Consider the following 15564-nt stretch of genomic DNA (forward strand, 5'->3'; position numbering starts at 1 on the left):
CTCATTTGCAGCGCACATCTCATCGAATTAACTGTGGTAAAAATGGTGACATTTTAAATGTAGTAATTGTATGTTAATATTTCAATTAAAGAATTTGCAAGGTGACCATGAGTTGTATCAACAACATCAAATATTAAGTATATTTTTTCAAAAAAATTATATCTGTCGTTGTTACTAATTTTCTATTATACAAATACAGTAAGAGGTATGTTGTACATGGAACCTTTAGACTAAATAGCATTTTGAGCCGAACAAGCTATCAATACCAATGACCAAATTGCTTATTAATCTGTTAACTTGAAATTTGTAGATTGGAATTCTGCTTTCCATTCATTAATTGTTGCATTTATAAATGAAACATCTGTTTTTAAGACTTTTCTATGGTTTACGTTTCAAGGAAATCATGATAATGTTACTTATGCCACAGTTAAAAACGAAGTATGCTATAAAACAAACACATTCGCTTTTTTTATTTTAATTCATTTGTTAAGTAATTTTTTGATTGATAGACCAGCTATGCTATGTTTCATATTGTATACAATACTGACAATACATGTTTTTTACGTAATATACTAATTACATACATTAAAAAAATCATAGTTCCATGAACACAAACACCATTATTTTACAAATTCATATTGAATGCACCTGCCTTGTTATGACAAGGTCATAGTTATTTTTTTATTTTACTCCTAATATTGGAATTGACTGGAAAGCATTATTAATATTTTATATTAAATAATGTCACTGCCACACCATATACCAAATTGTTTTCGTCATGTATCAATTGTTATTTTTATCCAATATTTTGGCATCAATTTAGTATAATAAATAATATTTTGAAGTACACATAAAATAATTAAATCAGCAACATGTTACAGCTATTCATTAATGCCTTACACTTAGTGTCAGGGTAATGCATGTACACTGCATGTGTGGTTCTACCATTACTTTTAAATACACAACAAACATATTGTTAATATATGAGGTGGTTTCACATGTTGTAAAGGATTGTAATTTTTAAGTCGATGGATGTTAGTAATTTCCAGTAGACTAGATTTTTTAAATTCTATTCGAGAAGTAGATATTTTATGTGTAGATTGAAATGTTTACAAACGAATTTTTTACATTAAATTATAAAGGAATTTAGTCAAATATAAGGAGAATGATGCAAATATACGTAACATTAGTGTCTAAAGTTATTGAACAAATTGTATGTGCTGGGATATTGAGAATAAATCTGTGTTTGATACATGTATCGTGATTTCTTTTAAACCTTACCAAATATCTTTATATGTATTAAGTAACAGAAACAGAAACAAAATAAAGATTAACTCCTTGAGGACATGAATATAATAAAAACTTTAATGACAGTTTTTGATATATTGAAGTAAAATTTGCAAATGACAATAATTTAAGTTCCTTATGTGTTTAAAAACATATGTCTATATAATTGTTTAAAACTTAACAAACTACAAACATAATTTCAAGTTAATAAATTAAGAAATTGTAAAGAGTTTGAGTTATTTACATAATAGTTAGGATTTTATAATTTTATGTGTTTAAGAGAAATCATGTATCATGATAGTATTAAATTTATGAATAGTAAAAATGATTCCACCTAGGTAATAAGACTCAAATGTAGTTCTCTTTAAGGACCTTCTCGATATTTTGTAAGTTGTATATATAATAGCCAATTCATTATAATTATATATGAAAAATATATTGGAAAAAAATAAAAAAATAAATATTTACAAAAGGGAAAATTGTTTTTATTTCAAATACCATTTTTATTAAAAATGTATACTTTTATTTATTCTTATTAATAAAATAAACATATAAACACATAATTCTTTACAAACAAATCTAATGCATATTCATTGGATAATACTTCAAATTAATTCGCATCCATTTATACTAGATTTTCTGTCACTGTAAAAAAAGAGAAAAATAACGATTAAATAATTTTGTTGACATTTTTTGAAGTTAACTGATAGCAAGAAGTAGAGAATATAATATGTACCCATTTCGGTGTTTGTATCGCGTCATTGTGAGCTGCTTGTAACTCCAATATTTCATTCTGTATGGACACACTCAGCTCTTGGATCGGGACTGTCTCAGTTTTCCAAAATACATTCTGATGTTTGCTCGTACGGTTCCTTCGTTTGTGTGCTTTGAGATGCACCTATGGTAGAGAAAAATATAATAATTATAAGTCTACACGAGTATCAAAATGGAATGACTGGGTATGTAAATAGTAAGTATACACCTTTGTGTAAGTGTTGCAATATTCTTATTTGCGTGTTAACCTCAGTTGTGTATTGTATCTTATGGATGTGTGTGTTGCCCAAGGGCTGTGGAGCATAGTAGAGATGAGTGCGGGTTTTTTTTTTTTTGTTGACGCAGGGTAAAATGAGTGCGGGTTAGGGAGGAGTAGGGTTGCCAGGTTCTCAGACGCAAAAGCCGGACAGACCTGTGAGTTTGTCCTGACATTTGGGTAAAAAATCCGGACATCTTGTTTTTTTGTCCATTTTTTTATAAAAAGTGAGTGAAGTAAATCCTAACAGGCCGGATGCCGCTTATTTTGGCCGGACAAGCAATCAAAATCCTACGTATGTCCTGCTTTATCCTAACACCTGGCAACCCTAGGGAGGAGAGATGTAGGGAGTACCTTCTTGATGTGCGTGTTGACCATGGAACGCAGGTGGAAGAGTGCGGGGCACAGCGGGCAGCGTCGCGCAGGCGCGGTGTGCGCGCACACGGCGTGCTGGTTGCGACGGTTCAACGACACAAAGCCGCGCCCGCACACCTGGACAGACAATTATTATTACTAATTAGAACATTGTTGGTAACAGTAATAATTATGGTTTAAGAACTTTATTAATTCCTCAAAAGAAATACATATATTTCACTTACTGAGAAACTATATAAAATAAAACAATTATAAAAGAAGCGTACAGAGATAACAAAGTAAAGATAAAATAAAATATCACACAAAATAGGGTAGACAGATCTTAAAAAATAAACACCGTTTACATGCATGTTTCAATTATTAACTTCATAGATTAATAAGTACCAGTAGTGGCATTGATGGATATAATTAGAGTAAATTCTATTTATATATGTTACAGGCACAATATACATGCTCAATATATGGATGAAATATATTGAGTCATTTTTGATGGTTCTGTTGAATTATTGATTAGTATTCTTGATATATCATAATTTCAACTCCCACTCAAAATATCATCTCAAATATAATCAACACTGTTGAGTTCTTAGTTTCATTTAATTAATATTAACACTATTGGAATATTGAAGGGTCTGGGCTAGACATGTAATAAGTTTAATTTTTGTATGTGTATTTTTAATAATTATATATATGATAAATGTTTTAACACCTAGGCTCACTTACATCACAAACATAAGGTCTCTCATTAGTATGTAGCCTTTCATGCCACAGCAGCGCTCTCTCGTCCACAAAGTCTCGTCCGCAAGTAGGACACGTGTATTTTCGCTTTTTTTTAGAGCCTTCATTTTTTATTTGGCTCGGATTTCGTCTGAAAGTAAATTAAAGTTATTTCTGTGGTATAATTTGCTTATTAAATTAATCCAAAATCGAATCATATAGCACTCATAGATTCAATTGTGAAATATGATAATTTTTTCGTAAATGCTTAAATTTTATAGTACAAATTCCATCATAAATAAACAACAAATATGGTCAATGCTTTCCATAGACATTGTGCTGTTATTTATTTTAATTATGTGTGACACAGCCAATGAATACTGTATGTTACACTAAGAACTGTAATGTTATGCCCCTTTTGTCTTTATACAGGCAAATATACGAACATGCTTTAGTTACTAATTAAATTCAGTATTTCTAAAGTTAAATTAAAATGCAGGGATACTAACTTAACATCATTATTCATTTCATGTTTCTTGATGTGCATTTCGAAGCTTATCTCTCCCTTGTACATACGCCCACAGTAATAACAAGTATATTTCTTAACATGTTTCTTATCATTGTGCTCTTTCAAATGCTCCGCACTCTTGAGTATCAGACCACATATTTCACAAATGTGAGCGCCCTCTAACTTACTCATATTTTTCATTTCTTCGTGCCATTTGAAATGGGCAATGATTGTTTCACGTTTTTTGAACACTGTGTTGCATATAGCACATGTGTGTATCCCTGTGTGGGTTTGTAGATGATTGTTGAATTCCTGTTCGTCTTCTATAATTGCTTGACATACCTAAAATATTAAATACTTTTAAACTATAGCACATTTCAATACAATTTTGATTTACAACTTTTTACAAAACTAATTCTTTAGAAGCTTTTATTAGACTTATTCGTTGTGTGTGTGTGTATTAATTACCAATGATTATTTTCACCCATGCTGGTGACAATGAGATTGTTTTCTATCTTTTCTCCTTAGAAACATTAAACAAAGTATAGAATTACTGTGTTCAATAATTTCAGATTACTGTTACAGTAAAATAATCTTAACTAAACCAAGTTGCAAGGAAAAAGAAAGTAACTTTTAAAAATTAATTTTCATAATACCTTGCAAACAAACAAATCTACCCCATGTTCTTCCTTCATATGTTCCTTCAGCTTCCTAACAAATCTGTATCTAACGGGGCATCGACTGCACATCTTGTATTCCATTGGATTCCTTTTCCGTTTCTTTTTCTTCTTTAATATACTTGTTTCCGGTATCTGTTTCAAAACTTCACTGAAATCATTTTGACTACTTTCAAGAGACATCAGTGTTCCGTCTTCCTGTGGTTTATAAAAGGACGGTTCACCATTTTCCCCCATAATAATCAATATATTTTCCTCAAAGTCATCTTCTACTTTTAATTCTATTTTCATTTTTCTATCAACATTTGCTTTGCCCATGTCATGTTTGTCATAAAGCTCTAAATTTTTGTCATTTGAACAACTTTGAAATGGAAATTTATCAATATCAAAGTCATATTCAAAGTTATCTGGCTGTACACTTGGCAAAGTTATGCAAAGGGACTCAGCGGCTAGTTTTTCTGGTTCTTCTATTGAATTTATTTGATTATTTAACTCGTCTACATAAAAATTTAGTAGATTTTCACTTTTTTGAGTTAATAAATAGAACTTGTAGGCTTCTGATGCTGTTATAAAACAGCTTGGGCATATTTTAAACTTGTGTATTGCTGAAAGCTGAAAAATTATACACAATTGTAAATAAAAGCGTATTCTAATTATTAAATTGCGATAGTTAAAACATTGATCATAAACATTTGGAAACTATTTGTAATCACATAACTTACTCGTATATGACAAACTATTTCTAGAATATCTGCGATACAATATTCAATGTTTTCTTTACAAACAGTAGTAAAAGCATCCTCGTAAAGATCTTCTAAAGGTAACAGACATATCCGACAAAACTTCTGCTCAAATGTACCATTTACAATATGTTTCACAAGATCTTGTAAATTTATTGACTTCGACATTTTTCGTGATTCCTGAAAATCACTTTATAAGAATAGATTACTTGAATGCACATTTTTCATTAATGAAATAGAATATAATTACTAAGTTTCTGACACAAAATTTAGAATTTACCACCGAAACTGAATTTACTATCGATGCGTTCTTGAGTATACAATTTTGCGGTTCGTTCATGAATCCTCAGACGCCATTTTGATTTTTTAGGCTTATGCTAGATCAACGCCAGTAAAATGCCCATATTTGACATGATAATCATAGAACTAACTTAAAACAACGAATAAAAATGATATATTTTTATTATTTCAGATAATCATGAATACATAAAAGCAAATGATGAACATACATTTTCATAAAGCCTTAATTAATTTTGTTAACAGCATTTGAGTTAAAATAAATTAATTACTATAGTTTTAAGTCTGCCATGAATCAAATAAACGTTGATTCACACAAATATATATAATATTTAAAACGGGAAAATCCTTTGAAAAATAATAATAATTAATATTACGTACAAAAAAAAACTTTGTTATTTTAGTCTTTTCGTTAAACATCTAAACTCTAAAGTGATTTTGTTCATAGATAAATATTTTCTTTCACTATCAATTGTAAAATTTTATGTAATTAAATATTAAGTTTTCATTATGTAAATATTTAATATATATTTTATTTTTATTTACTTTGTAGACTAAGCTTAATTATATAATGTTACGAAGTGTTATCTATAGCATATCAATAAAGATTTATAGAAATTAAAAAAGTAGCTGTCAAAATTAACATAACTTTGCAAAAAAAAATGTTTACGTTGACTTTTATTTATTATGATAATAGTTTGTGAATACTTCGAAATTATAAGTACTAATTTAAAAATATTTCAAGCAAAGTTTTCCCACAATTAATTGTACAATTGTTAAAATATATAAGGTTCAGAAATAGTTGAATGCAGAAGTAATTAACCTCGGGGTTAAGAAAAAAATATTTTCAATTTCAATGGATTATTGGTTTAAAGCAAAAGCAAAACCCAAAACATCTCAAAACTGGTACGAAGTAATGTTTATAATGTACTACTTCGTATTCATTTGTGAGCAATTGAAGAGAGGTATAATTATTAATATATTTCAATTGTTTTTATTTATTTACATATTTAATAGTGGTTTTAATAGTAGTTAGTTAATTTATTAACTTGGTCTTTTTTCTACTAGTAATATCATTTAATTTTCATTACAAATGAATGACATATGTACGTTATATTTTGTAAAAAATTGGACGAAACTAAAAGAAGGTATAATATTATATTATATCAATACTTAAAAAGAAGAATAACATGTTATTTTTTGTATCTTACGTAACTTTGTACACATTATATTAAATTCTATCAATTATTTCTATTATTGTTGTTAATAATTGGAGTACAGTATGTAGTATAGAATACTTTAAAAATATTTTGCAGACTTAATAGGAGTGTGAGGAGTGGTGTTGGACGGTAAAACAGCAGAGTTAGTTTAAAAATGGAATTTCAAAATAATATTTCATGTGAATTTGATGACACTAATCAGATGGTGTTATCAGATGATCTGAATATTAAAGAAGAAATAACCCACGAGATAACAGTTGATATTAAACCTGAAAATGATGACAGCTATAGCAATGACAATCCATTTGAGAATATACAAGTTGAGATTAAACAGGAATTCATCACTCCAAATTATCCCGATAAACTTGAAATAACATCTATCACAAAGAAAAGAGAAGTTGAACTACAACATACAGTAATGCAAATAGAAAATGAAATAAACGAGTTAATATTACCTAATACAGATGATGATATTAAAACAGAGAAGCAAGATGAGGTTATGGGTTACGTATATCCAAGCATTGACGAAGGCAGCATGGATAGTGAAGAGGCACATGCATTGAACAATGTTGAGGCTTGTTTACGAGATGAAATTAACATAAAACCAGAAACTGATGCTTATGAGGTACATCTTAATTATTTATTATATTTAAATGCTTGCTTCTATGTTATTGTGACCTTTTCAGGGGTCTGAACTCTGACTAATTTGAATTTAACAAAAAAAAAGTTATTGTAGCCTAAGTTATTCTTTATCATATCAGTTATCTGCTAGTGAAAGTCCTGTCAAAATCGGTCCAGCCATTCCAGAGATTACTATAACAAACACACAGACAAACCGACAAAAATTGTAAGAAATGTTATTTTTGGTGTATGTACCGTGTTTACATACATATGCATTGAGCAAAAAAGGGCTATTTTAATATTACAAACAGACACTCAAATTTTATTATTTGTTTAGATGTGATTCTCAGATGTAAAAACACTTTTGATTATCTGTTTATTAAGTTAGCAATCCATTGCTAATTCGATGTTCCACAACTCTAATTAACACAACCAACAAATAAAAAGTGTGATTAAATATATTATGTCATAAAAAGTCAAAATTGATTGGGAAATATAAATGCACATGGGTTAATATAAATATTTATAGCTAATAGGCTATTTGACAATGCGAAAAATAAATTATTAATTATTGTAATCAGTGTATAATATGAGTTTATAAATGGTAATTTATTAACGAAAGAAAATAGTACTTAATTTATTCAAAAATCCATAAATAAAAATGCATTTTTTCAAGCATTTGTCACATGACACAAAACGCCTCTGATTGGCCGGGCTTACGATGAAGTCACTTTCTTGTTAACCTTGCTTTTCTACTATATGTGGCACAGATTGAAATACAAGAAAGTGACGTCACTTACCCCATTGCAGCGTCATATTGTCCAAGTAGCGTTTTTGAGCGCTATTTAAATATGGACTTTTGAATAATGATATTTTTTGGCAAATATGTACTAGAAATAAAAAACACAACTTTTACTGGGTTCCTTAACTTCTACTAAACAATATAAAATGGATTTTAAAAACCAGTCAAATAGCCTTTTCACAAATATACTTAAATTATTTTAAAGTTCTCTTGTAATCAGCCAGGTAATTTTACTAGTTTGTTTAATTTACTTTAAAATACTGCATTCCTCTAAGAATCTTACTGGTATTATAATCACATTTTCTTGGTCTGTCAAAATCCAATATATACTTATAACCCCTATCACCACCCGCTCATAGTACATTAACTAGGATCAAATAATTATAGTTTTCTTATAAGTAGATGGACTAGTAAATGGGCCACCTGATGGTAATAAGTTACCTCCGCCCATAATTAATGTAAGGAATATTATTAATTACTCAAATCACCAAAGTAAGCGAACCTTGGTAATTATGATGAACTTAAGATGTCTCTTGTGCACATATTTCAAAACATAATTGCAGGGTTAATTCTACTGTCTAATCATATTAGATCAACTTCCTGCTTGAAGATTCTCATATGATTGCATTTTACTCCACTTATGCAAGCTTCGTCATTCTAAACCCTAGGCTTTAGTTGTCATAATTTGCATTAAAAAAAATAACAAGAGGTTTTAATTAAATCTTAAATAGATTAGCTCCATTTATTCACTATAAGATTATTAATTTGGGATTGTACCTCTCACCAAGCACTAGATGAAATAGCTATTCTTATGTGGCCTCTACCCAACTACCCTTAATTAATGTGTATGTGTTACAGCAAGAGTTTTGTAAATAATGTAACCATAAAACTCATGCAATAGCCAGTCATCTATAGGAAAATGGTTACTTTGTACTGTATGCAATATATACACTTCGAATGCGCACCCTATTACTGTTGTCTTCAAGCAAGTGCTAGTTAGTGTACCTCAATCTGGCATTCCTCTCTACTTTGTCGTCTTATGAATACTGCAACAAAAAGCTTTTACATCCTATTACTAAATGATATTTAATTTACAAATGTTGTGCCTATAATGTTACAAATGTTAAAAGTCAGCTTACTCATTTTTTTTTTATATTGTTAATAAAATTTACACAAATATTAATGCACATATTTCAATATTTTTAGGAAACGACAAAAGAAGAATATGACAAAATCATTAAAGAAGAAATGGATTTAACAGTAACAGAAACTCATTTAATATCAAACAAAGTAATCAACACAACGTCAACTATCACAAATCCTCAGGATGGAGTGATACAGTCACAAACTACAAAAACTTTAGTCATGGAAATTCATCCTATGGTTCAGGGTATCAATGTTTCATCGTTGGGTAGAATTAATAATCCTGAAGAAATATTGCCGACTTCTTATAGTAATGACGATCATTCTTATAACAATGACGACAATCTCACAATGGAATATGATGATTTCCAGCTTAACTCGATAACTGGCAATGTATTATCATTAGAGCAAGAAGCATATGGATTATTAAAAGCCGGTCGCTGTGATGTCAACGACAAACGCTTCAGCTGCAACAAGTGCGATAAATCATATAAGAAATCGAAATATTTGAAAGAGCACATGCAAGTGCACAAGTCCATAGAGAATAGAGCAATGGGAATTATTAAAGGCCTTAAAACGAGGATGGAGAATATGAAGAAAAGGATTTGCAACGATCTCAAGAAAGACGCAAACAAAACTATTGATAAGCATTCGTTTGAGAACAAAAAGGCACGAATGGAAAGATTGGAGAATCGGTCGCGAATCAAAGAAGAGGTTGGTTTAAATATGAAGAAGGAAGGTTATGAGTGCACTTGTGGACAAATATTCAAAAGAAAAACAAGGATGTTGTCTTGTCTACGATCTCACGACATATATGCAGACACAGAATCCTGCTTTTCTTGCATATCTTGCACCAAACAGTTCAAAGACAAACAGGAGTTAGCGTTACATCGTAAGCGGCTGCATCGCAAACGATTCCCCTGTAAATTCTGTCCAACTGATTACAGCACCAGAAAAGATTTATTCAAGCACCTTCAAATACACCAAAAAGTTCAATTGATGGAGTACAAAGTTATTTCGGAAGTAGTTAAAGGTAAACAGAAGCTAAAGTGTTTTATGTGTTCCAAAACGTTTTCGGAACTATCAGAATTGAAAATGCATGTGATGGAGGATCATGAAGAGCCGTACATTTGCCCGCATTGCAAAGGAACTTTTCCGAAAATTATCGATTTTGGAAACCACACGAAAACGTATCACCCAGAGGTTGAAGGACAATCCGTTTTGGATGTCCTTGAAGCGTTTTCCAAATTGGTGCAGGCTTGGAAATGTGAGGAGTGTAAATTACAATTTCACGAGGCCGACAAATTTGCAATGCACCAGGTAGAGAAACACAGTCCGGATTTGAAAGTAAAGGATCAGTTCCAGTGCTCCGATTGTCGCAGAGTTTTCGTCAGTCAGAAAGGTTTGACGTCTCACAGAAGAATTCATCATAACACGGGAAGCACAGAGGAATCCGAGACGATCGAGAAGGGCGTCATGTGCGTTGAATGTCGGAAGATATGTAAGGATATGACAGCTCTTACATCACACATGCGTTTACATTCTCCCGAGCGGAAGTATCCTTGCAAATTTTGTGATTTTCGTTTCTCAACGCCAGAAAAGAGAAAGATCCACGCTGAACTACATACAGGCGACATGAAATACGTGTGCTTTATATGCGAGTATCAGTGCAGTTCGGAGAATCGGTTGAAACAGCACAAGATGTCCCTGAAACACGCAAACATGAAGGAGTACCTGTTGACGGGTAAACCGTTGATCGAAGAACAGTCGACATCGAAGGAATCGAGACCTGAAGAGAAGTACGTTAAAAAGAGAAAGCAAAGTAAAAGCACGCCGTCTCTCTCTGGCGATGAAGGGACTTCGACGTGCGAAGTATGCGGTGACAAGTTTCCAAGCGAAAAGAAAATGTTAGAACATAAACAAACTCACCCGTTCATTGAATTCCCCAATGAAGACACGCCTACTAGAATATTCTTTAAGTAGTCACTCTTGCCATTTGGTTGTAGATTAGGTTGCACTGTGGTTATACTCCATTTAACAAAGCGCTTAGACGATGTTCTGTGATCTGATTGGTTGATATTAGCTGTAAATTATTTCTTCACTCTTAAACTATTGAACCGATTTTAATTAAATGTTTAAAAATGGTATAATCCTGTAATAAGGCTAGAGTTATTGGAGTAACGTGAAATAGAACAATAACAATCTTACTGAATATTATAATTCTTCGCGGGCGAAGAGCGTATTGGTTTATGTGAGTAAAATTTTAATTATACTTTAAAAGTTTTGTATTTATATTATTTTATTACATACACAAATATATTTCTTTTATAAAACAAATAGATACTAAGATAACCGCTACAGAATATGAGAGATCCGAAATCTTTAAATATTATGTTGTCTATAAGAAATGTCTTTATATATTATTTTAAGTGAAACAACACTTTCTGTGCTTAATATTAATGTGAAAACAAGTACTTACATCACATATTTAACAGTTTTATTGCTTGCTGCCACCTCAATACATCAACTTATATTGAAGGATGATAAGTTGATTGTAATTATTTAACAAACAAACACTTTATAATTTCTTTATTAACTTCCACAACGATAGCTTTAACAAATGGAGTGTAATTTATATTATATAACTGTTTTAGATATAGTTTGATTCTTTTTGTGATTTGTGTTAAAAAGCTAGTCTGTTAACTCTACAAATGTAATTTAAATTGTTAAAACATCAGTGCCTCAATAATATAAGTTATTTACATGGCAATGTTAGGTAAAGGTGTTAATAAATAATAAAAGGCAAATTTAAAATTGTATTTTTATTCTCTATCATTATCACAAGACAATAAAATTAATATTCCAATCGAAATACTCGTTCGAAATAAAATCTGTTTCAGAAGTTATTAATTTGTCTATTTCATAATCAAGATTCCATTTCGTAACAAATATTTTATATTGTACACGACTTTTTTAAACTTATATGCGAATTAATACAAAACTGTATTTGAACATATTGAATAATGAAAATCATTTTCAGTTTCATAAATATTTTCATCTAAAAAAAACCATTTAGCATACATGAAACAGTACACCAGTCTCGTTGAAGGTTGTATGGTATCATAACCACTGGTAATAAATAAGTTAATATGTAATTGTTACACCCATATAAAAAATCTTATAATTGGTACTTTTAATAATGCTAATTCTTATTATAAGCAGAACACTTCTCTTTGTGTTCTATGCCTCGATGATTTTCAGCTCTACCAATTGCTTTTGTACACAATAACAAATATTGACAAGAGAAAAATAAATGTCTTACCGACTAGAAGCGTAAATGACTTTTTGAAAAGAATTGTCACAAAAAAAATAGCATTAATTACTTTAAATGAATAATAATGACAAACGTCAAATTTATCAGAAATAGACACTCGAAATTCGCGCCATTAATTAAGCCTTTGACAGGAGATCGCGCGCTTGTTTTTTTTTTAAACATATAGCTACAAGGTATTAAGGTATACGGCATTAGGCGGTAAGACATCATTTTTTTTTGTATCTTTCTAACAATGAAATATAATTGGAACACTTTAGTTCTACTATTGTATTTAATATTGAAATTTTTATTTGTTCTATACTACCCAAGTCGAAATACCTTTATTATAAATTCATGAACTAGTATAACGACTCCTCAAATCGATATGATTCTATGAAATACTTCATTTAAAGTCACTTACAGTAAATTCTTAATTTAACATTCTATGTTATTTAGAAAGGCGTGTTGTACATTTTGCCTTCACATTTAGTTGATAAAGGTATTTGTTGAACACAATAATCGTAATTTTATTTCCATTTGAATTTAATTGTTGGTCAGTTTAAAAAGAAAAGTATGTATGTCGTTTTAATAAAATTATGATTATATGTTTCCGACAAATACCTAACCACCTCAGGTTGATTTATATAAAAATGTTACATGGGTTTATATAAAATGAAATGTAAATCCGAATTTAATGATAAATACTAATGAATCATATAAAATTGTGACAATAAATGATTTTCTCTCTTTATTTAAAAATATTAACCAGAACACATGTCTCAAACATTTAACTAATACGTGAAAAGTATTTCCCAGGGCGACGCCATTGACGCGGTCGGCTTGCGTATGACGAGCACGTCGTTCCCTCTGTGAAGCGTCATCTGAAGAGGGATCTGCTTGCCCCCCTGGGACAGCTTGGCTGATTTCGGGGGGTTTTTGATACCCGCGATTACTATACGCTCCACCCATGACCGGGTTGGATAACTTGCTTCTTCGTGTACGAAGCTGCAAATGAAAATATATATTAATGCATATAAATGAAAATATTCCCTCAGTGCATAAAATTACTAACATTTTAAAATTAAAATAAAATACATAAAGACTGTTGACTTCCAAGCAGGATACACTAATTGAAATAATTGTATTTAATTAACATGACGTTGTATTTTTTAAATGTTAAACTAACTACTGAGTAACTACTGAGTTTCTTGCCGGTTCTTCTCGGTAGAATCTACTTTCCGAACCGGTGCACCGCGGTGGTAGCTTCACTTAATTGTAAAATGACGATTCAAAAGTGCTTGTAAAAGCCTACTTGAATAAAGTTTATGTTGATTTTGATTTGAAATAAAATTCATAAAAAAATTCACTTGACATTCACTTGACATTTACTTCACTTAAGATTGGAATACCTACTTTAAACACTAACTGCTCTCTAACAATAGAATTACTTATTAGAAAAAAATATTCTCGAAATAAAAATAATAATGATGTTTAAGAGTATTAGCAATTATAGACTATGAAATATATACTCACGAATACTTCATAGCTGCGGGTTCATATGTGATCTTGGCGTAAATAAACTTATTTGATTTGTATTCGTAGGTCTCGCCGTCGTCAATGTACAGCGTACCTTCCGCTTTGCCCTGTAAATTTATGATTTGTAATGTAAACATTATTTTCATCCATACATTACTTGGTGGTAGGGCTTTGTGCAAGCCCGTCTGGGTAGGTACCACCCACTCATCAGTTATTCTACCGCTATATAACAGTACTCAGTATTGTTGTGTTCCGGTTTGAAGGGTGTGTGAGCCAGTGTAACTACAGGCACAAGGGACATAACATCTTAGTCCCCAAGGTTGGTGGTGTATTGACGATGTAAGGAATAGTTAATATTTCTTACGGCGTCATTGTCTATGGGTAATTGTGACCACTTACCATCAGGTGGCCCATATGCTATAACCTATACCATAAAAAAATGCAATTGATTCTTATTCAAATAATATACAGGCAGTTCTCGACTTACGTCGTTTCAAGTTACGTCCAGCAAGGTTTTGACATTATTGCTCAAGCATACGTCAATTGTTTTGATTTCCGGCATAGGAGTACTCACTTGTCATCAAATCTCACGAGATTAATATCATAGCAGGAAGAAAAAACTAAACAAACTTATAATACGACACACCTTAGAAGTAGGATCGGTAAAATTCGTAAAACCGATCACATCCGAATTAAGAACGCCATCCCGAATTGACAATATTTATTTGTCATGTGAATATGATCTTTACACAAACGTAATAACTTGTAATATCATATGACCTAATATATTCGCCAATTTGACACGTCGATTTACGACGCGAGAATCTATAGCAACGTATAGCGTCGAATGGCGCGATAGGGAGCTATTTCTATTTGTATGCTACATCTAATTTGTGTCATACTATATATGTCTCGACTTACGCCTCGTATTTCGAGATCCTAATACCTTTTAATGGCCAAATATTAAAGGCTGGTCGTCGTACTGACCTGGTTGTCCAAGGCGACCACGAGTGTGTAAGGGTCGTGCGCCATCAGCGCGGACGAGCGTCGCACGCGCTCCTTGCGCGGTACGATGCTACCGCCGCGCTGGAACACCGGCACCTGACGACACACACACACACACACACATTTATATCATGACGTCATAATGTCAACATTGTTATGAAACAATGCAGTCGATCAAAAGGCAAAATTTAAAAATGTTAAGGCTTAGAATTGCCTGCTGTAACAATGTGACGACACACACACACACACACATTTTATCATTACGATTCATTTAAACTTATGTCATGACGTCA

The 15564-nt window shown here is 31.3% G+C and overlaps 3 protein-coding genes across 6 annotated transcripts in view; 1 reads left to right on the top strand and 2 right to left on the bottom strand.

Annotated features, from left to right (window-relative positions):
• Positions 1-1788: 1788 nt before the first annotated feature.
• On the bottom strand, positions 1789-5720 carry LOC124540639 (zinc finger protein 484-like). 4 transcript variants are annotated; one of them, XM_047118302.1, is made up of 8 exons: positions 5585-5720; positions 5317-5514; positions 4574-5206; positions 3919-4259; positions 3416-3560; positions 2672-2809; positions 2024-2185; positions 1789-1932 (listed from the first exon to the last, which is right to left on the bottom strand). In XM_047118302.1, exons 1-8 carry the CDS (start codon positions 5672-5674, stop codon positions 1930-1932), a joined length of 1710 nt encoding a protein of 569 aa, XP_046974258.1. In that variant the 5' UTR covers positions 5675-5720; the 3' UTR covers positions 1789-1929. The 4 variants fall into 4 exon arrangements, with proteins under 4 accessions (XP_046974258.1, XP_046974261.1, XP_046974259.1 ...); XM_047118305.1 differs by having other exon boundaries at positions 5317-5524; positions 5585-5704; XM_047118303.1 differs by having other exon boundaries at positions 5615-5703.
• Positions 5721-6256: 536 nt separating this feature from the next.
• On the top strand, positions 6257-12548 carry LOC124540813 (zinc finger protein 85-like). Its single transcript, XM_047118535.1, has 3 exons — positions 6257-6596; positions 6948-7476; positions 9481-12548. Exons 2-3 carry the CDS (start codon positions 7006-7008, stop codon positions 11398-11400), a joined length of 2391 nt encoding a protein of 796 aa, XP_046974491.1. The 5' UTR covers positions 6257-6596; positions 6948-7005; the 3' UTR covers positions 11401-12548.
• A 230-nt stretch (positions 12549-12778) lies between these two features.
• Positions 12779-15564, bottom strand: part of LOC124540814 (neutral alpha-glucosidase AB) — a 28628-nt gene continuing 25842 nt past the window's right edge. The window contains exons 18-20 of the mRNA XM_047118536.1: positions 15254-15367; positions 14264-14373; positions 12779-13735 (exon numbers count right to left, since the gene is read on the bottom strand). Coding sequence (XP_046974492.1) covers positions 13522-13735; positions 14264-14373; positions 15254-15367 — 438 coding nt within the window. The 3' untranslated portion in view covers positions 12779-13521. The remainder of the gene's footprint in view (positions 13736-14263; positions 14374-15253; positions 15368-15564) is intronic.

This window comes from Vanessa cardui, chromosome 26 (genome assembly GCF_905220365.1).
Source record: "Vanessa cardui chromosome 26, ilVanCard2.1, whole genome shotgun sequence".
Taxonomy (NCBI): domain Eukaryota; kingdom Metazoa; phylum Arthropoda; class Insecta; order Lepidoptera; family Nymphalidae; genus Vanessa; species Vanessa cardui.

Excerpts from the sequence above, each read along its gene's own strand:
- LOC124540639 (XM_047118302.1), bottom strand. The coding sequence starts at position 5,674 with ATGAACGAACCGCAAAATTGTATACTCAAGAACGCATCGATAGTAAAT. Across the intron at positions 3,561-3,918 it reads GAAATGAATAATGATGTTAA|ACGAAATCCGAGCCAAATAA; the intron begins GTTAGTATCCCT and ends ATTTACTTTCAG. Across the intron at positions 2,810-3,415 it reads AGAGACCTTATGTTTGTGAT|GTGTGCGGGCGCGGCTTTGT; the intron begins GTAAGTGAGCCT and ends TTGTCTGTCCAG.
- LOC124540813 (XM_047118535.1), top strand. The coding sequence starts at position 7,006 with ATGGAATTTCAAAATAATATTTCATGTGAATTTGATGACACTAATCAG. Across the intron at positions 7,477-9,480 it reads CAGAAACTGATGCTTATGAG|GAAACGACAAAAGAAGAATA; the intron begins GTACATCTTAAT and ends CAATATTTTTAG.